Consider the following 27,564-nt stretch of genomic DNA (forward strand, 5'->3'; position numbering starts at 1 on the left):
GCGAAGATATATCTCAATGAATCACCCGGACACGGGGTGGACGTGGTGTACTTATATTGATCTTAGGTGAAAATGCCGTCCACAAAGTTACACAATAGGTACAAGGTTATTGCAAAACCTTATCTGCTGTTGTGTCAGATTCGGCAAATGAATGGAATATAAAGAAGTCTTATAAATAACCCCACCATAAATGAATGTAATTTGCAGTGATGACAAAAAGTGAAGGTAAAATAGTCGAGGAAGCGTTAAATCGCCAACCCATCTAAGTGACTGAGTGAGTTGGGTTTAAGACCGTTTTTAACAGTATTCCAGCTATATCACGGCGTGTCAGCTTAATGTGAGAGGAAAAGCCCGAAGTGATGCAGGTCTCAGACGTTTATCACTTCGGTGAAACCCACGAGCACGGGTATGGTGCTGACAAACCTAGAAACACAATCGGGGCGAACCGGGATTCGAATCCACAATCATAGGTTTCAGGGGTGCCCAAGGGACGCAACTCTGCACAGCGAATCGCGGCGTCTTAGACGAGTGGGCCACGCGTGCCCCCGCCAAACCATCTATGAAGCCACGTGGTATTTGTTAATATTATCCTCCCTGCCAAAAGAAACGCGAACCATAGAAACATATAGAGAATTATGTAGGTTCAGAAGAGACGTTTCCAATGTGTACCAGTTGAAGACAAAACTAACAATCAGTCAAGTGTTACTACAGTGTCTTTATTCTTATCACGATATGCTGCACGTGATTTCCCAACTTTACACGCTTATCCTGCACGAGACAAATTGTGCATCTCGAGTCATGGGTCTATGACGTCACAAGTGATGCGTTCATGAGTATAGGTTCACACAACATGGCCAGTATGTTGACAATGTTCGTTTGTGCATTGAACCAATCTAATACCTGTTAAATGTGAGTAGTTGGCGAGTATATATAATTTGGAATCACGGTAACTCAAGTACCGAGTGGCTGAAGGAAAAGTTGGGAAGAGGAATGACCGGAAGGGGGAACTATAGTCCGAGAGACCCGACAGCGGTACGTCTCACCCCAGTGAGGTCCCGGGTTTCAATGTGGTCGAAATCTTGTTTGACAACATCCAACACTGTCTGTGCAATATGACACAATGCACACAGCCAGGGCAAATCCATAACCATCCTGTTCCCATCTCTTACGGAAGACTTCGAGTTATGGAGATCCATTTTGCTCCGGAATACGTAATATGCTTCTAATGAAATTCGGATATTTCATTCCGATTCGATACCTCACAAAACAATCTCCATATGAGGTCACGTTAAGTGCACTTTCTAATCAGCCAATCTCAGTTGTGAAAGGGCAAACTGTCATTTTCATGCAAATCATTTCATCAAACGATATATTCCACATGTTTGAATCCATGCACTGGTGGCCCAGTCGTCAGGGGCACCGCCATTCGCTGTTCAGAGTTGCATCCTTTTGACGTGCCAGACACATATGGTAGTGGGTTCGAATTCAGGTTCGCTGATTATGTTTCTAGGTTTGTCAGCCCAATACCCTTTGCGACGATACCCTTTCTATAACCGTAAGGAATCCCATGTCCCGTGAATCACTATCCAATATAATGCTGATACGAGGTGTACGCCCGTACCAAAACATACAAAGGCAATCAACTGTTTACCCGAAACAAACGGGAACATATGGCACAAGTCAAAAAAGGAAATTGCATCGGACATTATTTTGATCACGAATGGATATGTCATCCCCATCTTTACCTAAAACGTTCTAAAACCTTTACCAACCTCTAGCAGCTTTAAAGCAGGAATCGCAGGGCACTCTTTGAAAGAACAATACAATTATACCTCAAGAGAAGTCATCCCTCTTGTCATACAGTCTTGTGGAAAGGGTTTTGTCACTCTGAATCTTTATGCAAAGGTCTGAATATGAAACAGATGAGGCGGCTTCGCTGGTCTCTCTTATTGCTAGTTCTGGTGCGTTATTGGTCCATAGCAGATCATCGATGTACCTAAAGCTAATTTTAATCCATGTTCCCTTGCTTTGATTTTAGTTGTGCTTCTTAACTGCCATTCCCCCGGTAATCTCTCCCAGCGTTCCATCATATACACGTACAATATGTTGCAGTGGTGAAGACGGGTGGCATCCTGGCCTGTGGCGCGGGATCTTGCACAGAGTATGTCCCTTGACCGTGGAGCCGCTGGCGATGGGTTCGAGATCAAACGGGTCGTAACCCTGGTTCTTTTAGCCCCATGCTCATGCTATCTCTGCAGCTTGAGGTTTCCTCTGACGGTTAACTCTGTGATATGAATGAAATACTGCTAGAAAACCCCTTGAATCCAACTCACTCACTTTACTTACGAGGGTTTGCCGATAAGTTCTGAGCCTCACATAGAGGCGACTGTTTCGCTGTGAGAATAGTAACATAAATTGAGGTATGTGACTTTGGAAAATGGACAACTTCAGGAACGTGCAGTGATCAAGTACTTGCAGAAATAGGGCTTCACAGTAAAAGTAACCAGTGAAGCCCATGCAATGAGCGCAACAGTAGGAAAGGATGCCCCTCCCTATATGGGAAGCAAAGGTTAAGTGAGGCAGTAAGAGCACCGCAGACGACCAACGTCCTGGAATAAGGGATAACCTGGCTCTGTTTGAAGCTGGTTCAGAAAGGTTCTTGCATCGATTTGTGACTATGCATGAAACCTGGGTTCCAGCCTGAGCCAAAGCATCAATCAAAACAGTGGGACATTTGACAACACTACCTCTAAAGAGAGGCAAAGACTGCCCCATCAGCTGGAAAGGTTAATTATGGACTTCGTGTTCTTAATCTTTAGGATGCCATCATGGTGGACTATCTTCCAAATGTCCAGACGCTGGTTGGATGGTTGTTGTTTAACGCCGCACTAAGCAATATTCCAGCTATATGACGGCGGTCTGTAGACCTGGACCAGACAATCCAGTGATTGATCATGAGCATCAATCTACGCAGTTGGGATACGATGACATGCATCAACCAAATCAGTGAGCCTGACAGGCCGATCCCATTAGTCGCATGGGTTGCTGAAGACCTATTCTACCCTGGATCTTCACAGGTCGTCCAGACAATGGACGGAGCATATTTTGCTGCACTCTTGGGGCACATACGGTAAGAATGTAAGATTAAGGGACATTTTTAATGTCTTCAGGTGATGCTCAGAACATGTCAGTCACCCCTCGTTTATAGGTGGGTTTACCCGCATGACGGTACTCAAACATGACGCACGATGGAGTGGTTCATTTGTTCATAGTTTAATCAGAAAGAAAACACAAATGGTAGAAAATAACAATTGAGCTGTTACCATTGGGCACTGATTAATTTATACATATTGACCGTGTTAACATACGTGTATCACATAGAAAAAAACACAAATGATAGAAAATAACAATTGAGCTGTTACCATTTGGGCACTGATTAACTTATACATATTGACCGTGTTAACATACGTGTATCACAACGTTTAAGATCGATTACTTTACTATAAATCATTCAATCTTATCCTTTGGCTTTAACAGAGTTAGGGGCGGTCGGGTAGCCTAGTGCTTAAAGCGTTAGCTCGTCACGCCGAAGACCCGGGTTCGATTCCCGACATGGGTACAATGTGTGAAGCCCAGGTGTCCCCCGCCGTGATATTGCGGGAATATTGCTAAAAGCGGCGTAAAACCATACTCACTCACTTTAACAGAGTTAGGATTGTGCGAGTACCTGCGAGATCAACCATGCACAAAACAGTATTCGTTGTACCCCCGAGACATAATCAGTTGGTTGAGAGGGTTTCTTTTTACCTTTCTCTTTTATCCAATGTTCAAACAAACTGTTTCAACCCAACTATACCAGCCGACAATAATATACATACCGCCTTCGAGATAGAAACATACATAAGGCTTGTTAAAATGCATTTCTTATCTCTCATGATCCGGCCCAAATATTTGTGTTTTTATGTTTTTAAACGATGTTACACACCATACCATCCACAGTGCGTCAGATTGTCAGGGGCAATGACCTCGGACCCGTCTTTTCATAATTGGAGCAGCAAGGGGCGTGGGCAAAATATTTGGTTGGTTGGTTGGTTGGTTTGTTGTTTAACGCCGCAGTCAGCACGATTCCAGCTATATGACGCCGGTCTGTAAATAATCGAGTCTGGACCTGACAATCCAGTGATTGACATCACGAGCATCGATCCACGCAATTGGGATCGATGACATGCATCAACCAAGTCAGCGAGCCTGACCACCCGATCCCGTTAGTCGCCTTTTACGACAGGCATAGTCACCTTTTACGGCTAGCATGGGTTGCTGAAGACGTGGGCAAAAGAGGTCCTGTGGTATGTGTAATGGTGTAACCGAAATTATATTAATAAACAAAATGATCCCTCCTTACCCATTAACATTTGAACAAGGCATGCAAACGAAGAATATTTGTTTAAACATTGAAGGATTCTTTGGAATGTTTAAATGATTTTTATTGTCCAGTGTTTTTAATAACCGGTATCCCCGACATGAAAGAATAAGTATTCTTTAACGTTGCAGTGATCCATATTCCATGTCACGGCGGACTGTATATAATCATGTCTGGACCATTTAAACCAGTGACGGAACTCTGTTCTTTTTAACACACCTGATAACCTTCTAAAACATTGCCCATCAACCGTTAATCGAAAACCGAAAATATCTAATCTAGGTCAAAGTCTGTTCAACTTAACCGTGCGTCCTTGACAATGACCTACTTGTATTAACAACAGGTTCAAGGACAAAAGAAACCTGATAACCTTCTAAAACATTGCCCATCAACCGTTAATCGAACCCGAAAATATCTAATGTAGGTCAAAGTTTGTTCAACTTAACCGTGCGTCCTTGACGATGACCTACTTGTATTAACAACAAGTTCAAGGACAAAACACTCCACCAGACCTCATAATTCATTGAGGTCACGTGGCAAGACGGGTTGCCTTTTGTTTGTTGTTGTAATTAGGTCGTATCGCGCCATGAAATGTGTAGTCATGAGTAAACCGTAAGACTGATAATTAGATCGATTTTATTGAGATAAGGTCACTCGTGCACAACATACTATATACTTGTATTCTACTCAAAAGAAGTTAAAGAAGACCCGTTTTTTTCATATATCCATAATAAATGTATGATAACAAAGAAGACACAATTTATGGATGATAACTTCTTTAATTACTGGCGGCATTTCGGTATAGATATGATACCGATTCTTATACCGTTGTCTTGCTTGATAACGGTATAAGAAATCCATACCGAAACGTCGCCTTTACTGTAATTAAAGAAGTCGTAATCCATAAATTGTGTCTACTTTGTCATCCGTCAACTTCTAAGTAATGCCTATCAAATAATTAATCTGTGATAGCATGACAGAATAACTATAGTCATATACAGATTTCTTGAAATTGTTTTTGAGTAGTATAGTATTATAGTATATTTATAGCAAGTCAGCATCAGTTCATGTGTTACACGTGCACAAAATTTTAGGAAGTGTTGCCGTTTTGGTCATGGAATTGCATTAAAAAATCCAGGACATGTGTAATGTATGACAGGCCGTGTAAATAGATACACACAGGCTGAATAGCAAACATATTGGCGAAGTAAGAAACAGTTGTGATTTACAGGCCGCTTCACGCACAAATCCAAATTATTTCATAAGGCGATCAGGTTTCATGGAATGTAGAATCTTTATTATGCACGGGCATTTTTTAAATGTTTTTAAAACTCACAGTTTCATTTAAACAGTTTTTTAAAAACAATCAGACATATTAGCTACATTCGACCATCCACTTGCCAGGTATATCGCGAATCCATGACGAAAACGTTTTCCTTCTACCTTACAGTGTAAGATGGCTCATTGGTCGTGCCCAACTAATCATAAAACATATAACATAGCAGAAGCGGTCAGATGTACATTTACCGTAAATCCTTAAATACACGCAGGGTAGACCTCCGCATCGAAAGCAACTAAAGCGATGTCAAGCGTTTTTATTGAACGAAACTGGGGCAACAATAACATTTGTTTCTCATCAAATAAATGTTGTTCATGATTTAAAAAAAATAAATTTATAAGTACAAAAATAGCCGTTATTAGATACTGAAATTGTGTCAGTTTTGCCATGAAATATGTGAAAACTAGAGAGCTGGACAGCCTCTCTGAAATCAATATACGCCTGCTGAGAATCAATCAATCAAGGACAAAAAAGCGGACATGCATGTCAAACAGCACCAAATACATAGTTACTGTTATCTCTCGCAAGTGTTTTACACTCAAAACGTTGATTTCATATCTTACAAGTCAGCATAATTTTACGAGACGTAGTTTTCACTACTTTCGACGTACACATTTTAACATTTTGTACATAAAGTATGATTCGTATTTTACTCTACTGAAATCATATAATCCATTGTGGTCAATTTCATAAATTTCTGTTTAAAAAACAGATAATTATGTATGTATGTATGTGTGTGTGTGTGTGTGTGTGTGTGTGTGTGTGTGTGTGTGTGTGTGTGTGTGTGTGTGTGTGTGTGTGTGTGCGTGCGTGCATGTATGTATATAAAATAAAGTAAAACTACGACGTCAAACGTGATCTTCCTTACTACATATAGAAAAATAATAAAGAAGATCATATTGATCAGATTTGACTTCGTCGAAACCTTTTGTCTACGTACGCATACATAAAACATGAAAAATACATAAATCTTTATCAATCATGCATATTTTAAAGCAGAAGTTGTGTTTGATGACTACGGACAATGGCGGTGAAATACTGAGCGTAGGGTTCCCCCTTATAATGCAAGTAACGATCATTCCAGATAGGATGTCAATCTTCATGTGATATCAAAACTGTTACATCAGTGATGTTTCGGGTGTGACTGTTCGGATAACCCACACAATGGGGTCATATCTCAGATATCGTATCCCAACGAAAACCTCCTTTCCTCTTCCTATCATTATCATATGCTTCTCCGTCGTACGAGTCTTTGCCACGCTGATAAACGACACACCTGTGTACTGCGTCCACTCAACGACCGATTAAACACCAATTGTCACCAATACCCTTGAACGTCACGGATTTGTCTAGAATGAGCAACGATTACTACCGAGTTTCATTCGTTATCATTCGTTTTTTTCCGTCAACTAAACGAAATGTTACGAGTGATCCCGAACGTAACGAAAACATTTTTCCTCAGCACTGAATACCTGTGACTCATTGCACGCTGTCTCTCCGTTTATCTAAGGAACAGTCCCACTCGCGCTGTTTGAAGCATCACAGCAACGACTCGCCGCTGCTGTCAAGGTTCATGATTCCACATAATTGTTTTAAGCACTCAAAGAACATGTAAGAGAAATGCAAGACAACGTATGGTCCCATTATACAGTATGGCGCATATACCGTACGGTATGTTCGGATTGTTATGTTGGCGTTCTTGGATACTAGGGTTTGTCTACATTTCTTCATTTTCGTTGATCTCCTTCAATGGTTTGTCCTTCGGGTTGGCGTCATTTCCGTTACTGAAAGTAAACATCTGCGGGGTCCCCTTGTTGGACTTGGCCGTCATGGGCTCGGACTCGCTGGACGCGGTGGACACTCTCCGAGTAGGGGTGTTCCCCAGGTCGTAACTGCTCGCTGGACGGAAGTACGGGCGCATCTCATGGCGCAACTGTCGAAGAAAGTAACGTATTATGGTTATTGTGATGTTTTTTGTTGTTTAATTCCGCACTCAGCGGTAGTCAGGCTATACGACGGCGGTATGTAAATACTTTAGTATGGACTAGGCAATCCAGTGATTAATATCATGAACATCGATATAGGCAATTGGGATACGATGACATGTATCAACCAAGTCAGCGCGTCTGACCACCCGATCCCGTTTTTCGCCTCCTACGGCAAGCATGGGTTGCTGAAGACCTATTCTAACCCGGATCTTCACGGGTCTTGAACTGTGAATGTTTGTAGACTCTATCACGCATTTTATTACAGCCATATCATCGGCGACGTGAGATACTTATAGTACTATAATAACACATAATAGGGATCATACGTTGTAATCTTTTGGGGAAGAAATGGAATTTCGGTGTGTGGTGTGACGGGGGAACGCTTTCACCTATTAGCCACATAACGCCCCTACGCTTGTCTCGCAAAACGGATAACTCGACATTCCATGAACCAAAGAATAAAATTTCCTCTAAACTCACGGCTGGCTCCTCCTCGTCTCCGCCTATAAATGGCGGGCGGCGCCGTCTCCTTCTGAAAATAGAAAAAAACCCACCCGAATATATCGTAAATATAAAACACCAGAGAATAACAAATCTCGATTGTCTATCAAAACAGATTTCACTGGGCGTTGAGAATGAAATAAATGGATCACTGAAAATCAGTGATGACACAAGGTGGCACGAAGAGGGTAAGCCTGTCGTGCCTTACCGGCAGCACTCGCAGTACAGATCGTATAAATCAAGTCATTTCACACGACAGCGCATTTACTGATGTTGAAACTAAGACGACACGTTAACTTTGGGTTAAGTCCTAGGGATGTAATGCATGAACATGTGAAAGTATTACCTCAGGATGCAATATATGAACACGTGAAAGTATTACATCAGAATGCAATAGATGAACACGTGAAAGCATTACTTCAGGGTGCAGTATTTGAACACGTGCAAGTATTACCTCAGGATGCAATATATGAACACGTGAAAGTATTACCTCAGGATGCAATATATGAACACGTGCAAGTAAAACATCAGGATGCAATATATGAACTAGTGCAAGTATTACATCAGGATGCAATATATGAACACGTGCAAGTATTACATCAGGATGCAGTATTTCAACACGTGCAAGCATTACCTCAGGATGCAGTATATGCCAGCGATGATGATCTCCAAGCCAATCACTGCTGCCAGAATCCCGACAACTATCTTCAGAGTGTTATTCTCGGCCTTCAAATCTGAAGCAGAAATGCAGACAAATGAATAAACGGGTCTCTGTTTTACATTGATACACTCACATGTTAAAACAACAATAATACGTTGCCAGTAGAAATAAACTATGAATTAAAATCTCGATCTGATTTCATTTAGCAAGGTTTGAATATGAACATTCAGATCTACAATTATACAGAAAAACGAACGAGATAAAAGTATTTTAATGACCTGCTTACTTTATTTTAATTTAACACTTTCCACGAACACTTAGTTTTTAAAAGAGAGTTATTAATAAATACAGTTTAAACAGAAATTGTTTTTAAAGGTAGTAAGAATAAAAACAAACAACAAAATAAAAAATAAATAAAACATCATGTCACTTTTTCTTATTTTTCCAACCATGCTAGTACATCGAATTACATGTGACAGATTCGCTGACGAAGCACAAATTACAAATCCAAATATATACACTTAAGGTGATATCTGTATACACGTTAATGAGCGTTAAATGTACTTTTGATATCAATAAATATTACGAATTAAATGAGACCTAATGGTGTATCCGAGGTTATTGAGAAAGAATAGAGTTACAATCATAAAAGCGCGACACATCTGGACACGCGTCCTTGCAATGGTAACACAGAAAGAGTTGGCGCAACAAACCAAAAATATAAAGCTGAGTCAGGTTATCAATCAAAGGCGTAACTGCACTTGAAACAGATATATGCACCAATGATAAAGAAGTCATAGGTCAAGCATGATTCCTTGCAGGGTGACATAATGCTGGGGCAAAGAGACAAAGGGGTGTTGCATAATAGTACAAAGTAATGCGACTGTAGGTGTATTATAATAGAATGGTACCCAATTTTACCCAATGAAACTGTTAATTTTAATTCATATTCATGTCAAATTTTAAAATGCTGATAAATTAGTTCTAACATTTACAAATTTACATATAAATACAGACGATTACAACTTCAAATATATACTGTCAACATAATTAGAAAAAACAAACAAATAAAGCAAACAACAGTGTATAATTTGGATGATTTGTGAAACTGGAATATTGTTTTATTTAATGCAGATGTGACAGGCAATGCAAATGAAACATGCACATAAAACGTGTTGAAGGCATCAAGAAAGTTCAACCGTGATGGTAGGAGCGCGTTTTGTTCGATTAAGAACTGTGGAAACTCCTTTAATCCGTGCAAACATTAGTCAAAGGACGACATCATGGTCAGGGAGAATAGGAAGGGTGGGAACGACAGGGGAAGCTGTACAGACACGTGTCGCGAGTTACACACGTGGTGGAGCTTAGATACGTGTTATGATATAGAGACGTGTTGTGACATGGACACTCGATTGCTCCAACCTCCAAGACTCTTGTCAGTCCCCTCTATGGCGTCCGGAGTTGTTGATGTAACTAACCGACTAGTGTGGTCAGGGTTATCTGAAGATTTTCCTGTGGACACTGGTTGAGCTGTAGTAGATGAGGCAATCGATGATGTTCCCCTGGAGGATAGAGTTGGGGATGTCATGGTGCCGGCAGCCGTTGAAGTCCCCCCACTGTTGGTGGTGCTGCTGGCAGCTGTAGGGATCGTACTACTGCTTGTACTGCTCGTACTTCGTAGAGGTGAAGTCCCCCCACTGTTGGTGGTGCTGCTGGCAGCTGTAGGGGTCGTACTACTGCTTGTACTGCTCGTACTTCGTAGAGGTGAAGTCCCCCCACTGTTGGTGGTGCTGCTGGCAGCTGTAGGGATCGTACTACTGCTTATACTGCTCGTACTTCGTACAGGTGAAGTCCCCCGACTGTTGGTGGTGCTGCTGGTAGCTGTAGGGGTCGTACTACTGCTTGTACTACCTCCAGGTGAAGTATTAGCTGCCACTGTTGATTGGGTGGTTGGTGTGATACTCGGTTGATGTCCAACAATACTTGTTGTGGGTGTGTCTATTCCACCTGTAGTGGCGATCGTACCACCCGTGAGGCTTGTGGACATGTCGACGTTGTTTATGGCGTTTGTTGGAGATCCTACGGTTAGTGTTGTTGAGCCTGTTGTTACGGAGGATGGGGGAAGAGACTCGGTGCTCGTAATCGGTTTTGTTGTCACACTAGAAGCTGAAGAAGAAGGAGAAGAAACTGATGCAGATACCGTACTCTCTGATTTCCCTGAAATGTGACAAGATGCTGGGATAAAGAAACAAAGGGGTGTTTTATAATCAATAGTATACATTGATGAAACTGTCAGGTTCACTGAAATAGAACGGAGAACTTTCTTCACATGATGAATATATCTAATTTATTTCGTATCCATGTTAATCATTAATGAGGTGATGAAATAATTCTAACGCTTACAACCGTACATATCAACACAAACGGTTATGTTTTCCGATATATGTCAACATAATCAGCCTAAAAACAGTGTTACAAATGACATTGTATTACTTGGGTAACATATGAATCTAGCAGATTGTTTTATTAAAGCGAGTGAGTGTGAGTGGGTTTGGTTTAACACCGCTTTTAACAGTATTCCAGTTATATCGCGGCGTGTCAGCTTAATGTGAGAGGAAAGCCCGAAGTGATGCAGGTCTCAGACGTTGGTGAAACCCACGAGCACGGGTATGGTGCTGACAAACCTAGAAACATAATAGGGGCGAACCGGGATTCGAACCCACAATCATAGGTTTCTGGCGTGCCCAAGGGACTCAACTTTGCACAACGAATCGCGGCGCCTTAGACGACTTGGCCACCCGTGCCCCCTTTTATTAAAGCAAGTGTGATAGGCAATGCATATGATACAAGCACATTAACATGATAGTAGGAGCGTGTTTTGTACGATTAAGCACACTGGATTCTTTTAATTCACCCAGGCAAACGACAATGACATGACGACATCGTAGTCAGAGAGAATAGGAAGGGTGGGGTAACGATAGAGGAAGCTGTGTAGACACGTGTCGCGAGTTAGAGACGTGTTGAGGCTTCGAGACGAGACACCAACAACTGACTGCAACTGAAACACATGCTGTGACAAAGGCACGTGCTGCAACATGAACAAGTGTTGTGACATAGACCCGTGACTGCTCCAACCTCCAGAGTTCCTATCAGTCCTCCCCTCCGTGCTGTGCAGAGTTGTGGATATAACTGACCGACTAGTGTGGTCAAGGTTATCTGAAGATCTTCCTGTGGACACTGGTTGAGCTGCAGTAGATGAGGCAATGGATGATGTTCCCCAGGAGGATAGAGTTGGGGACGTCATGGTGCCGGCAGCCGTTGAAGTCCCCCCACTGTTGGTGGTGCTGCTGGCAGCTGTAGGGGTTGTACTACTGCTTGTACTGCTTGTACTTCGTAGAGGTGAAGTCACCCCACTGTTGGTGGTGCTGCTGGTGGCTGTAGGGGTCGTACTACTGCTTGTACTGCTCGTACTTCGTAGAGGTGAAGTCCCCCCACTGTTGGTGGTGCTGCTGGTAGCTGTAGGGGTCGTACTACTGCTTGTACTGCTCGTACTTCGTAGAGGTGAAGTCACCCCACTGTTGATGGTGCTGCTGGCAGCTGTAGGGGTCCCACTACTGCTTGTACTGCTCGTACTTCGTAGAGGTGAAGTCACCCCACTGTTGGTGGTGCTGCTGGTAGCTGTAGGGGTCGTACTACTGCTTGTACTGCTCGTACTTCGTAGAGGTGAAGTCACCCCACTGTTGGTGGTGCTGCTGGTAGCTGTAGGGGTCCCACTACTGCTTGTACTGCTTGCTGGTGAAACATGAGGTGTCATTGATAGGGTGGCTGGTGTATTACTCGATTGGGGTCCAGAAGACGTGGAACCAATACTAGTTCTGCTTGTGGCTATTTCATCTGTAGACGCGGTCGTACCACCCGCGGGGCTCGTGGAGGTGTCAACGTTGTTTGTGGTGCTTGCTGGAGGACTTGTAGTTTGTATTATTGAGCTTGTTGTTACGAAGGATGAGGAAAGAGATTCGGTGGATGTGACAGTTTTTGTTGTCACACTAGAAGTTGCTGAAGAAGAAGGAAATGATGCAGTTACGGCGCTCGCTGATTGCGTTGGTGAACTCATTGATGGCGTTTGTGTTGTCACTGGAGACGTGGACTGGGTGTTATCACCTGCAGGTGTACTACCAGAGACACTAGATGTTGGTGGAGTTGATGGAGATGTAGGCATCGCTGTGCTAGATGCTGAAAACAGAGTCTGGCTTGAAGAAACCTGAGCGGTTGAAATCGTCGATTGAATGGTAGATGTTGATGTTGATGCTGTAAACGTAGAATGTACTGTACATGCTGTCATTAACCTGTTACGGAACACATGCGTATCGTGACAATGGACATGGAGTTAGTGAGTTGGGTTTTAACGCCGCTTTGAACAATATTCCAGTTATACCTCGGCGTGTCAGCTTCACGTTGTTGGAAAACCCGAAATGATGCAGGTCCAAAACCTTTACAACTTTGGTGAAACCCACGAGCACGGATGAGGTGCTGACAAACCTAGAAACATAATCGGAACAAACCGGGATTCAAACCCATGATCATAGGTTTCTGGCGTGCACAAGGAAACGCTACTCTGCACAGGGTCACCCGTGACCCCAAAAGATAGATGAACAAACAAAGGAATTGTACTTAACCTTTTTCGCGATGCATATAGATGAGATGGTCTGTAGGTAAGGTGTTTGGTTGGAGTAAGAACAATGACAAGGAATAAAATAGTCATAATATAGCATTATAATTTCAGTAAGTATATGTACCTGTTTGCTTCAATGTATGATATACAGATTTGCTTCAGGGTTTCAGTGTAAAGTAACTAAGCCATATGGCAGGATCCATACCTTTAACATGGAGTGGAAAGTAGTAGTAGTACTGTTTTGCTTGCCTTTCAAGTCATATATGTACACGCATTCTAATTATGCTTTGGGACATGGGCTCATTGTTATGTCCAGCGTTTGTAATATCACTGAGTGTGATTAATCAGTTGATCTGTGATCAGGAATAAAAGGCGGTTATTCAACTATATGTCACGATGTTTGTGGTCCACACGAGTGCTCTCTATATATGCATCTATCATGTATAATTCTGGATAAACCCCGCGGGGAGTCCGGGTGGGAGTGACTCTCAGCAAAATTGGAGAGGAGACCAAAAGGATCGGGTTGTCAGGCTCGGTGATGAGGTGGATGGTTTGTCACCGTACCCCGACGGCGTGGACCCTTGTCAACATTATCAGTCACTGGATTGTCTGGTCCAGACTCGATTATTTACAGGCCGACGTCATACAGCGGGAATATTGCTGAGTGCGGCGTAAAACATCAAACAAACAAACAATTCTGAATAACTGAAATTTCACAAGACTCAGACACTACTGCTCACCTATTTGCATGTGTGTCGGTTCATGTGTGGAGGCACCGCAGTACTTCTGCAATGGTACCGCAGTTGTACCGTTACTTTATCGCGGTATACCGTGGTACTATTGCAGAACTACCGCCTACTACCACTAACCACCGCGTAATCATGATTGAATAATTCAACTGAGTTATAACCACACAGACAAAGATCGCGTTACTTGTCACAGTACCAGCAAGATACTGCCAAAACGTTTTCGATACTGGCCAAAACCACCGCGTTACTATAATAGAACTAGCGCAATACTGGCCAAAACTACCGTGAAACTATAGTAGAACTACCGCAATACTGGCCAAACCTACCCCGTATCTGTAGTAGAACTACCGCGATACTAGCCAAAGCTACCGTGTAACTATAGTAGAACTACCGCGATACTGGCCAAAGCTACCCCGTAACTATAGTAGAACTACCGTGATACTGGCTAAACCTACCCCGTAACTATAGTAGAACTACCGCGATACTGGCCAAACCTACCGTGTAACTATAGTAGAACTACCGCGATACTGGCCAAAGCTACCGTGTAACTATAGTAGAACTACCGCGATACTGGCCAAAGCTACCGTGTAACTATAGTAGAACTACCGCAATACTGGCCAAAGCTACCGTGTAACTATAGTAGCACTACCGCGATACTGGCCAAAGCTACCGCGTAACTATAGTAGAACTACCGCGATACTGGCCAAACCTACCCCGTATCTGTAGTAGAACTAAAGCGATACTTGCCAAAACTACCACGTAACTATAGTAGAACTACCGCGATACTGGCTAAACCTACCGCGTAACTATAGTAGAACTACCGCGATACTTGCCAAACCTACCCTGTAACTATAGTAGAACAACCGCGATACTGGCCAAACCTACCCTGTAACTATAGTAGAACTACCGCGATACTGGCCAAACCTACCCTGTAACTATAGTAGAACTACCGCAATACTGGCCAAACCTACCCCGTAACTATAGTAGCACTACCGCGATACTGGCCAAACCTACCCTGTAACTATAGTAGGACAACCGCGATACTGGCCAAACCTACCCTGTAACTATAGTAGAACTACCGCGATACTGGCTAAACCTACCCCGTAACTATAGTAGAACTACCGCGATACTTGCCAAACCTACCACGTAACTTTAGTAGAACTACCGCGATGCTGACTAAACCTGCTGCGTTACTATAGTAGAACAACCGCGATACTGGCCAAACCTACCCTGTAACTATAGTAGAACTACCGCGATACTGGCTAAACCTACCCCGTAACTATAGTAGAACTACCGCGATACTTGCCAAACCTACCACGTAACTTTAGTAGAACTACCGCGATGCTGACTAAACCTGCTGCGTTACTATAGTAGAACTACCGCGATACTGGCTAAACCTACCCCGTAACTATAGTAGAACTACCGCGATACTTGCCAAACCTACCCTGTAACTATAGTAGGACAACCGCGATACTGGCCAAACCTACCCTGTAACTATAGTAGAACTACCGCGATACTGGCCAAACCTACCCTGTAACTATAGTAGCACTACCGCGATACTGGCCAAACCTACCACGTAACTTTAGTAGAACTACCGCGATGCTGACTAAACCTGCTGCGTTACTATAGTAGAACTACCGCGATACTGGCTAAACCTGCTGCGTTACTATAGTAAAACTACCGCGATACTGACTAAACCTGCTGCGTTACTATAGTAGAACTCCCGCGATACTGGCTAAACCTGCTGCGTTACTATAGTAGAACTACCGCGATACTGACTAAACCTGCTGCGTTACTATAGTAGAACTACCGCGATACTGGCTAAACCTACCGCGTTACTATAGTAGAACTACCGCGATACTGGCTAAACCTGCTGCGTTACTATAGTAGAACAACCGCGATACTGACTAAACCTGCTGCGTTACGACTGTGGACCTACAGTACCACAAAGTACCGCGTCACTGTCACAGGACGACCGCGATACTACATGTACAAGCAATTCATTGAAAACTTAACATATTTGCAACTGTATGCTGATTGACATTAACTCTGCAAACTCAAGCAACCGACCACCGAGACATATGGGTAGTTGGTAATTGTCGGGTTGATGCATTATCATGCATTAATCTTACCCGAATCTTTGCTTGTAGCTGTTTGGGCAATCGTCGTCAATAGTGTGCTTTTCAGCGTGGTAGGAGACGTCGTAGGCGACGTTGTTGAAGGTGTTGCCGTGGTTGTGATTGTAGTCGTAGCTGTAGTTGTAGTTGTAGGTGTAGGTGTAGTCGTTGGTGTAGCCGTCGTTTGGGTTGTTGTCAGAGTTGTTGTCTGTGCAGTGGTAGTGGTTGGTGTCGTGGAGGTTGTCGGGCTGGTTGTCGGGCTGGATGGTGTTGTTTGGGCTGTTGTTGAAGATGTTGATGGCTCACTTGTCGTTGATGACAATGTGGAACACGACGACACCAACACTGAAGAAATAAAACAATTAATTCTTAATACTTAAAACGGAAATACCTGCACAGAGGTACACTCGCGTCTTTAATCTAGAGCAGTCTAACATTTACATGAATATAAATCAATTCAGTTAGAGAACGGTGGGGCCCGTCATAGTTAGCCAGACAGTTTGTAGGTCGGTTTGTTTGTTGTTTAAAGCCGCACTCAGCAATATTCCAGCTATATGACAGCGGTCTGAAAATAATCAAATCTGGACCAGACAATCCAGTGATTGACATCATGAGCATCGATCCAATTGGGATACGATGACATGCATCAACCAAGTCAGCGAGCTGACCACCCGATCCCATTAGTTGCCTCTTACGACAAGCATAGTCGCCTTTTATGGCAAGAATGGGTTGCTGAAGATCTATTCTACCCCGGATCTTCACGAGTCCCATCAGACTGTAGATCATTTGTATCATATTGTAGATTTTTTCAAGCAATACAATACTGTCTTTGTCCCAGGTTTGTTTACTCAGAATAATTGTGTTGTGTTGATATGGACAGTGGGGAGCTGTTGACAGTTTTATCTGAAAACACCTTCCTTCCAGACAGGGACATGTTCTACAGTTGTACTTGAGTGTGTCCACAAGTTCCGATGTTACTGAAAAATGTTAAAGCGACGTAAAATCCAGCTTACTCGTGATCACCATTATTGGTGTGTTTGTGAATAAACTCAATAAGTTCAAGATGTTTGAAGAACTACTTAATCCTTTTTAACTTTTATTTCCTTTTACAGGAAAGCTCAATCATTGTGTTTGTCTTTTCTTCATTGTCTGGCGACAATAGGGAAGGATGTGTTGTGTTGTGTGGTGTGGTGTGGTGTTGTGTGGTGTGGTGTGGTGTGTTGTGGTGTGGTGTGGTAAGTGTTGTGTTCTGTTGCGTGGTTTGGTTTGTGTGGTGTGGTGTGGTGTGGTGTGGTGTGGTGTGGTGTGGTGTGGTGTGGTGTGGTGTGGTTTGGTTTGTGTGGTGTTGTGTTGTGTGGTGTGGTGTGGTGTGGTGTGGTGTGGTGTGGTGTGGTGTGGTGTGGTGTGGTCTGAATTGGTTGGGTTTGTGTTGTGTTGTTTGGTTTGGTTTGGTTTGGGTGGGGTGGGGTGGGGTGGGGTGGGGTGGGGTGGGGTGGGGTGGGGTGGGGTGGGGTGGGGTGTGGTGTGGTGTGGTCTGTGTTATGTGGTCTGAATTGGTTGGGTTTGTGTTGTGTTGTTTGGTTTGGTTTGGTTTGGGTGGGGTGGGGTGGGGTGGGGTGGGGTGGGGTGGGGTGGGGTGGGGTGGGGTGGGGTGGTTTGGTTTGGTTTGGTTTGGTTGGGTTGGGTTGGGTGACATACTTTATCGTCAATTCTATCTGTGGTGATATTGTCTGCAGTGTCAGAGGTCGACACAACTCGCTGTGTATAGTTACGACCCTTAATCGCACCAGGAGTCGCTGATGGTGTACTTTTGGATCAGAGAATGCCAATGTCAATAAGAACTCCCCCAACCCCTCTGCTACATCGTGTAGCTAATTTCCCGGGATCCGCTGGTCGTGGGATCGAATCGCCTCATACGACGAACTAATAAGACTGGGTTCCGGGTTCTAACCCGGATTCTAACTCGGATCACGGGGATGAATAGGGACACATATATCCATCACCACAATGACCATTCTACTTTATACTGATGCAAGTGTATATGTGCAGATACGCTCAGCTCTTGTTCCTAGTTCCGTGGGCACAGCGTCAGTTAGTCGGAATAGGAAGTTTAATATACAAGGAAAACATGTACAAAAACAAATAACATTAAAATAGTTGTGTGAACCCTGATAACAATCGAGTGTGAGAATAATTATATTGAAGATACAGAATGACAATATCTAAACTGGGTACAATGTGTGAAGCCCATTTCTGGTATCCCCCGCCGTGATATTGCTGGAATATTACTAAAAGCGGCGTAAAACCGTACTCACTCACTCACTCTCAATGCTATCTCTGTCCATGTTTATATGAGTACGTGTGTGAGTTGTGCTTTACTCCCAATTTAGCTATATTCAAGTCATGTCATGCTGGCGGCCTATTCACGAAGCTGTCTTATCGAAGACAAGTCTTTTACGATTACAATTACGACTGTTATTCCCGAAGCTGTTTAAATCTATCGCAACATTATTTAATTACGACACAAATATCACGTTAAGACATTTTTCTTTTAACGGAAGTTTTCCTAATGACATCATCGATTATTCAGGGAATTCCCATGACTGAAATTCAGATCACGTATGCATATATATTTGTGTATACATATGATTTTTAAAGATATACAACTATACCGCAATTGAAGAAAATATTTATGTTATGATAAATGCCTTTGTGGATACTTTTTTGCCAGAGGGCGGTTTTATTGATATTTTGGTTACGTACAATTAATCAGAGGTATATGAAGATGTTATCCTTTACAGATAAATATAACAAGCACGGATATTTCTCTCATGAAGCGTTGCACGAACCGCGTCTCATCGGGACGTCACACGGATGCCACAACGTTACGATACATACGGGGACGCATACTTAAAAACACACCTGCAACTTGCAATATGTTCGTAATAATTTGTAAGCAAAACAAGGACGATAAAAATGCACTGCTTAACCTTAGTTAGAACCGTTTTTAACTAAAAAACAACAACTGAATATTGCACAATGAAATCATTCAACTGATATTGTTTACGACAATGATATTTCAGACTGCGATAAGAAAGCTATCCGAGAGTCTAGTCAAAATCACAAGGGCTAGTATGATACAGTTGGACACAATGCTAGTTGGTTAAATATTCGTAGCGATACTGATTCTATGTAACATAGGATAATGTTATTTGAGCATATCGTCTGAGCATCTAAAAAATTAAACGGCGAAACAAACATGGAGTGAGTTACATTAGTGTCTGACTAATGCAGGTCTCAGATGTTTACCACTCGGTGAAACCCACGAGCACGGGTATGGTACTGACAAACCTAGAAACATAATCGGGGCGAACCGGGATTCGAACCCACAATCTTAAGATCCAGGCGTTTCCAAGGGACGCAACTCTGCACAGCGACTGGGCCACCCGCGCCCCCGAAAAAAACATTGAAGAAAGTTTGCGAGTTGAAAATCACTTACCGGTTTTTCATCCTTGAAACTCACATCAAAAATATACATTTTGATACCTAATACTTTAAGAAAAAAGGACAGAAGCAAAAGAATTATAAATAGGACGTAGCAGTATCCTGTATGTATGTTTCATTGTTATATTTCAGGATTTCCTTCTGATATCTTTCAAAAAACAGCTGGGGAAAAGGACGTATACACTTGAAAATTGGATTTGAAAAACAAAACGTTGTCAAAACGTTACTAGGCTGAAGACAGTCGCTGAAACATTGCAAACACAACTATGTAACCCGTATGAAATACATCGCAATCGAATAACTTTTTCTTGTTTGTTTCATTTTGGGTCACAATCAAACATAAGTGTAGATTTCATTTTGCCCTGCAGCTTATCTCCTGTGACCTGTCACTCTGCAGGATGTCATGTCAAGTAAACCAGGAACATATCTACCAGGGCAAGGAATATGTATATTTTATCGGTAAGGCAACATGTCAACAAAATGTCAAAGACTGATTGCCACACATCTTTTCAGCATACAGTGAGTGAGTGAGTGAGTGAGTTGGGTTTAACGCCGCCTTTAACAGTATTCTAGTTATATCAGGGCGTGTCAGCTTAATGTGGGAGGAAAGCCCGAAGCGATGCAGGTCTCGGACGCTTACGACTTCGGTGAAACCAATAGTATTTGAACAAGTCTTTGACCCAGCTGATTTTCAAAGGATTTGTACAGATGGGCGACAGGGCAACACGCTCACGGGTTTTCTAATATTTCAATTATATCTTGATCTTTTCAACTCATTTTAGCCATGCTTATGTATTTGATCATGCAATTGTAAGAAGGTGAGTGAGTGAGTGAGTGAGTGAGTTGGGTTTAACGCCGATTTTAACAGTCCCCACGAGCACGGGTATGGTGCTGACAAACCTAGAAACATGATCGGGGCGAACCGGGATTCGAACCCACAATCATAGGTTTCTGGCGTGCCCAAGAGACGCAACTCTGCACACCGAATCGCGGCGCCTTAGACCACCCGTGCCCCCTGTAAGAAGGTGAGGTGGGGTGAAATGGATTATTGCACTAAAATGCACATGTGTGTGTGGCTGCTTGTACTAGTCCGGACTGATGCCGATTTATAGTGCTAGCTCACTGAGATACCATGCCGTAGTTTAACATGAATACCCCACTCAGACACAGTATACACACGCCGAGCTGACCAGTCGTTGCTTTAGCCCATCAATGTAGAGCGCCAGACAGGGTAACAACAAGTACCATCTTTTCAAACACCGTTCAAACACCACTTTGTTTGCCGATGAACTCAAATTTTATGATGGATATTAATCAAACAGTTAGCATGATTAATTATTACTGTGGAGGCATACAAGGCACTACAGCGCCCCAAATCGCTCTACGTATATATATCCCGATACTAGTTACTGTATCTGAAATTCAATAATTACCAGTAATGTCTTGATATATGTATCAAAATGTAATTTCAACAGAAAACTGTGTGTGTGTGTGTGTGTGTGTGTGTGTGTGTGTGTGTGTGTGTGTGTGTGTGTGTGTGTGTGTGTGTGTGTGTGTGTGTGTGTGTGTGTGTGTGTGTGTTCTGTAGCTTTAAAGGGGGGCTGCCATCGGGTTAACAATCCCACCAATACACGATATTACACATGGCAAACATTACAATGTTTGAATCTGCACGGGAGTTGGGCATCCAACTGCGGAACGAAACCCTACTTTTAACGGATTAATTAGTACGCGAGAGAATTTCAACTGCAGGGCAAAACAACGTATACACTTGAACACTGGATTTGACTTAACAATTACAAACATTATCAAAACGTTACTAGGCTGAAAACAGTCGTCGAAACACGAACAAACTTAAGGTTCTAAACACATATATGATACCCGTATCAAATACATCACCATCGAATAACAGGGCCACCCATGCTCCCAAGTTTGTTATGAAGGGTAATAGCGTTCACTATACAATCTTAACAACTAACATCTCATATTACACAATAAAAACAATATTGATGTCAAGAATATACATAACTATATTATTTCCAACATTGATGTGTTTTATAAAGCAATGCTCAGCTAGGAACGTTCAGGACATAGCAAAATTTACTACATATTGTAAACGCACCATAAACCTGACGCGTCTCACTACTGTCTACAGTTGATTAGAAGACAGGAGGCCCAGTCTTCAAAGGCGCCAGAATTCGCCTTGTCACGTCACAAATAACGTCTCTTAGACCCGCCAGAAACCCATGATCGTGGGTTCGAATCCCGGTTCGCCGGTTACGCGTCAACAACACGCCAGTGTTCCTGGGCTTACCCAAAGTGGTAAACGTCTAAGGTTAAAGGTAAAGCGGCGCTAAGGCCACTCACTCAGGAATGAACGAACGAATATACGAACGAATAAACGAAAGAATGATCGAACGAATGAGTGCGTTTCAAGCTAAAACTGTTTGAGATTCACAAACATTTGACTTTAACAAATGGCATCATACATGCGCAGTATATAAGTACTAATCATCTTAAAAGCAACTTACAGAAAATAGAAACAACGGAGACATCGAAGTCACTTGACAATTTACTTAAAATTGTGTTCGTTTGCTTTTGTGATTAGAAAAACATACTTACAAATAAATAACGTTGTTAAAAACGAAGTCGCATCCATGTTTAAATGATAACGGTGACAATCACTTGTTCACAGTCGGACTTTTTTCCTCGTCAGATGCTCTCTAGCTGTCGGACATCCATTGTCGTCAAGGATGTGCTATGTGAGCGGCGAGATGCGACACAGGGACACCACGTCCGTGATGCAGTCTGAAAGTGAAGATGAATACGGACTTAATTACTGATAAAGTCACTAAAGCCATATCAGAGAGTAGAGTGAGTGAGTGAGCTTTAACAATATTCCAGTTGTATCACGGCGTGTCAGCTTAATGTGGGAGGGAAGCCCGAAGTGATGCAGGTCTCAGACGTTTACCACTTCAGTGAAACCCACGAGCATGGGTATGGTGCTGACAAACCTAGAAACATAATCGGGGCGAACCGGGATTCGAACCCACAATCATAGGTTTCTGGCGTGCCCAAGTGACGCAACTCTGCACAGCGAATCGCGGCGCCTTAGACGACTGGGCCACCCGTGCGAGTAGAATGAAGAATAGACAAGAAGAGTCAAACATATAATTCTCAAAATCTATTCATATGTAATATCGTGAATAAACTGAGGTTTCCGATGGAAAGATATTATAGAGAGTGAATGAGTGAAACGCCGTTTTGGACAATATTTCACAGTGACATATCACAGCGTTTCAACTTGATGTGGGAGGAAATCCCGAAGGCATGCAGGTCTAAGACATTTACCACATTGGTGAAGCCGACGGCCACGCGTCTGGCTCCGACACACCTACAACCATATGCAGGGCGGATTCGAACCCAATGAGGTTTCTTGGACGCCTAAGGGATATAACTCTGCACAGCAAATTGCTGCTGCGGTATATAGGCTTCTTCGCATCCCCTGCCTCCCCGTTGTCATACAACGATGCAATAACTTCATCATTATAAGGATAAAGTGTGATTTAACAAACACACAAAGACTATATGAAACAGCGTTTACATGTCAGTCTGGTACATACATTAAGTACAATACAAATATACCGTAACATTGTGATGCACTGATGAAGACTGAACACAGAGACAGGGACACTGCGCTGTGACACAAGGAAAGAAAAATGTGATACGGAGGCACAATGGAGTGACAAGGAAGCTCATGAGGTTCAAAGAGAGGGTACGGATGGGTGTTTGTAGCATGGGATAGTTATTTTATGTCATGGCCATACTATTGATGCTGCTTGAATGCGTTTCATATTCCTCATGTTACGTACTTAGTAAAATAAAGAGATGCACAAGATAATGCTGAAAAGGGTTACATTCCTGATCATTGAGAAGGGTTGTTTTGTAATGTTTTATTTGTTTGTTGTTTAACGCCCACTCAGCAATAGTCCAGCTATATGACGGCGGTCTGTAAAATAATCGAGTCTGGACCAGACAGTCCAGTGATTGACATCATGAGCATCGATCCATACTATTGAGATAAATGACATGCATCAACCAAATCAGCGTCCACCCGATCCCGTAAGTCACCTTTTACGACAAGCATAGTCGCCTTTTACGGCAAGCATGGGTTCCTGAAGACCTATTCTACCCCGGATCTTCACGGGTCTTGTGTACATGTTGTGGAGTGTAAATAGGTAGGCTCTTTATAGTCCTCCACCATGACTGTGTAATACATTTATTTTATGAAAAAAACAAAGCTAGATATGTATACAAAAGCAAGTCTAGCCAGCTCTACTTAGCTCTATTCCACATCTGATACTTCCACGCCCTGCCCAGACCCGTGAAGATCCGGGGTAGAATAGGTCTTCAGCAACCCATGCTTGCCGTAAAAGGTGACTATGCTTGTCGTAAAATGCGACTTACGGGATCGGGTGGTCAGGATCGCTGACTTGGTTAATGCATGTCATCGGTCCCAATTGCGTGGATCGATGCTCATGATATTAATCACTGGATTGTCTGGTCCAGACTCGATTATTTACAGATCGCCGCCATATAGCTGGAATATTACTGAGTGCGGCGTTAAACAACAAGCCAACCAACCAAACAACCATGCCCTGCCCTCTCCCTCCCCCCTCCCCCCTCCCCCCAACCAAGACTGCTGTCCAGGGATACAGGGATAAATACAGGGATGGAATCTATGTGGCGGTTGCTGTGGGCAGATTGGTTGATACGGGGATCAGAGAATGTGCTTTAGAAACTTTATTTGGACACTTACATATGTCCAATTTACATTTAAGATTGTGCTGAAAGGAATGCTCTCAAAATGATTAGTCTATGAAATCAGCATCGGGGAAAATAATTTGTTTAATTTTAGAGTCGAGAATGTTGTGTAATGTAATATTTCAAAGACTTAATGTTAGTCTAGGCTCCTTATACCTGTCAGAGTTGTTTTGAGGTGACTTCAATCGCATTGGTAGATTGCTGTTTGTGAATGACTGTATCGAAATACTCAACAATTGATAGGGATACTGGAATGTTTAACAGGTTACAAAACAAGTGAACAAAATCTGGACTCTGATAATATCCTTATCAAACGTTGGGTAGTATAACAGAACGGGCTAAACTGAAGGATGCACCACGCAGCTAGAGAAGAAGACGGTAAATAAAAAAGTATTAAACTTATTTAAATTTATTTTGAGAAACGTCAAATGAACGACGGCGTGGCTCCGGTGTGAAACCGTGGGGCTCCATACACCAATGCATGGTTCAGCCGGTTTCGGTTTCGTTTCCATACTAAACATACTCTCTCCTGCTTTGTCAGTTTTGTTAATGTTAATGTTTGTTTGTTTGTTGTTTAACGCCGCACTCAGCAATATCCCAGCTATATGACGGCGATCTGTAAATAATCGTGTCTGGACCAGACACTCCAGTGATTGACATCATGAGCATCGATCCGAGCAATTGGGATACGATGACATGCATAAACCAAGTCAGCGAGCCTGACCACCCAATTCCGTTAGTCGCCACTTACGACAAGCAAAGTCGCTTTTCACGGCACGCATGGTTTGCTGAAGACGTATGCTAGTCGTAAGATTGAGTGAGTTGGGTTTAACGCCGCTTTTAACAGTATTCCAGTTATATCAAGAAGTGTCAGCTTAATGTGGGAGGAAAGCCCGAAGTGATGCAGGTCTCAGACGTTTATCACTTCGGTGAAACCAACGAGCACGGGTATGGTGGTGACAAACCTAGAAACATAATCGGGGCGAACCGGGATTCGAACCCACAATCATTCGTTTCTGGCGTGCCCAAGGGACGCAAATCTGCACAGCGAATCGCGTCGCCTTAGACTACTGGGCCACTCGTGCCCCCCTAGTCGTAAGAGGCGACTAACCCGAGTTAACTCGAGTCCATCCAAACCTGACCCTTGCCTGTGTGCACAGGTATTGCCAGAGCGTATGTTATCTAATCTGTGGCAACAAGTAAGTAATATAAAGCACTGTTAAACGGGGCTTAACAAATATTTTCCTTGTTCGAATGTCGTGAACAATTCCAGCGAATCAGCGACTGCGACAGTATCTTTTATTTCAAGTGGGTCGTCAGAGACTTGGGAAGTTTCCTGGCGAAAACCTACTTTTTCCTCTATTAATTACGTCATTAAAATTCCGTCTACAATCCAAGAATTCTGGTAAACTACAGTAAACTACGGTTATAACGAACTCAAAGGTACCACTAATTTTAGTTCGTTGTAGTCGTGGTTCGTTATATGCATATATACAGCATAACTACAGCACATAGTCGGGACAAAAAAATAAGTTCGCTATAAACGTGTTCGTTATAACCGTAGTTTATTGTAGTCGCATATAATTAGTTACATTATTCAGCCAGCACAGCAATGTTTTATTTGTTGTTTTACACCAGGCTCGGCCGGATTAAAACAGTATTTAACAGGGGTCTGTAAAGAATCAAATCTGGTCCAGGCTAACCTGTGGTTGATATCATGAGCAACATAAACGTGGTAGGCGTATTATTTGCCATAAAAGACCAAAGCGTGTGACGGACGCCATGTATGATGTTGGTTTTATGTAACTTGTTTCAGAGTTAACGCTTTCGCTAGAGAATGATACAACAATTGTAATACTCGTTGAAAAGATTTCCATGTTTCAAGACATTTTGGTGTAATATGATATAAATTATGGCCATCTAGTAGCGTTGACACAACGGTTCATCGCACTCCAAGCTCTGAGAATGTTACAGGTCAGTTCTATGTAGGAATACAATTTAGGTCAATAATGAGTCATTGCATCATCGTACACAACTGTTAAGTCAAGCTCGTCTTTCGGCGTCTCGTTGTCACCCAATGCACGTGGATGGGTGTGCCAAGGAAACTCTATTGTCTTCACAGTGGTGTGAAACAGCAATGAAGGTGTCAAAAGCCGTCACTGTTGTCACCGTAATGACGAAGGTTCAGTCAAGGACATTCCTATGGCTTCAATGCATAAACATGATTGTGATTATGATGATTATGATGATGATTATCATTATTTACAGATTAAAATATATAATGCAGCAAAGAGGGTTTGGGTGATCCTGGCACATTCAGGCTGGTTAGGCTCATCATCAGCTCAGGGCCTTTGCCCCCTCTACACGCAGCCCAGACAGCGAATGGGAGCGCTGTCTGGTCGAACCCACCGAGAACTTTTCGGAGAATGTGAAGACTTCCCAACACTGCAGCCTTCTGCATTACCCACATTGTCGAAAGGGCTGTATTCCTGGTAGCAAACCCGGGTACTCTCCCAATGGTAGTCAGCTGATTTTGAGGTACCAAACCTGAGACACCGAGAACAATGGGGAGTCGGACAACTTGGTACTTGGGATTCAAGCGTGACATTTCGAAAGCGACTTCGGCATATTTGCCATGTTTTTCTTGTATCTTGTCAATCACATTAGTGTCGAAAGGGACAGAATATTCAATGATATAATTTAAGATGATATGATATGGCATAGCATAGCATAGCATAGCATAGCATAGCATAGCACAGCACAGCATAATATAAATGATTATTATTACA

The 27,564-nt window shown here is 42.8% G+C and overlaps 1 protein-coding gene across 1 annotated transcript in view; it reads right to left on the minus strand.

The window, feature by feature from the left end:
* Positions 1 to 3,288: 3,288 nt before the first annotated feature.
* Positions 3,289 to 27,564, minus strand: part of LOC139444901 (uncharacterized) — a 33,738-nt gene continuing 9,462 nt past the window's right edge. Inside the window, exons 2-10 of the mRNA XM_071225907.1 lie at positions 22,574 to 22,759; positions 16,463 to 16,792; positions 12,648 to 13,217; positions 12,045 to 12,263; positions 10,770 to 11,075; positions 10,332 to 10,628; positions 8,883 to 8,982; positions 8,228 to 8,279; positions 3,289 to 7,692 (exon numbers count right to left, since the gene is read on the minus strand). Of these exons, the coding sequence (XP_071082008.1) occupies positions 7,477 to 7,692; positions 8,228 to 8,279; positions 8,883 to 8,982; positions 10,332 to 10,628; positions 10,770 to 11,075; positions 12,045 to 12,263; positions 12,648 to 13,217; positions 16,463 to 16,792; positions 22,574 to 22,610 (2,127 nt within the window). The 5' untranslated portion in view covers positions 22,611 to 22,759 and the 3' untranslated portion in view covers positions 3,289 to 7,476. The remainder of the gene's footprint in view (positions 7,693 to 8,227; positions 8,280 to 8,882; positions 8,983 to 10,331; positions 10,629 to 10,769; positions 11,076 to 12,044; positions 12,264 to 12,647; positions 13,218 to 16,462; positions 16,793 to 22,573; positions 22,760 to 27,564) is intronic.

Source organism: Haliotis cracherodii, unplaced genomic scaffold (genome assembly GCF_022045235.1).
Source record: "Haliotis cracherodii isolate W230 unplaced genomic scaffold, xgHalCrac1.p SCAF_6, whole genome shotgun sequence".
NCBI classification, from domain to species: Eukaryota; Metazoa; Mollusca; class Gastropoda; order Lepetellida; family Haliotidae; genus Haliotis; species Haliotis cracherodii.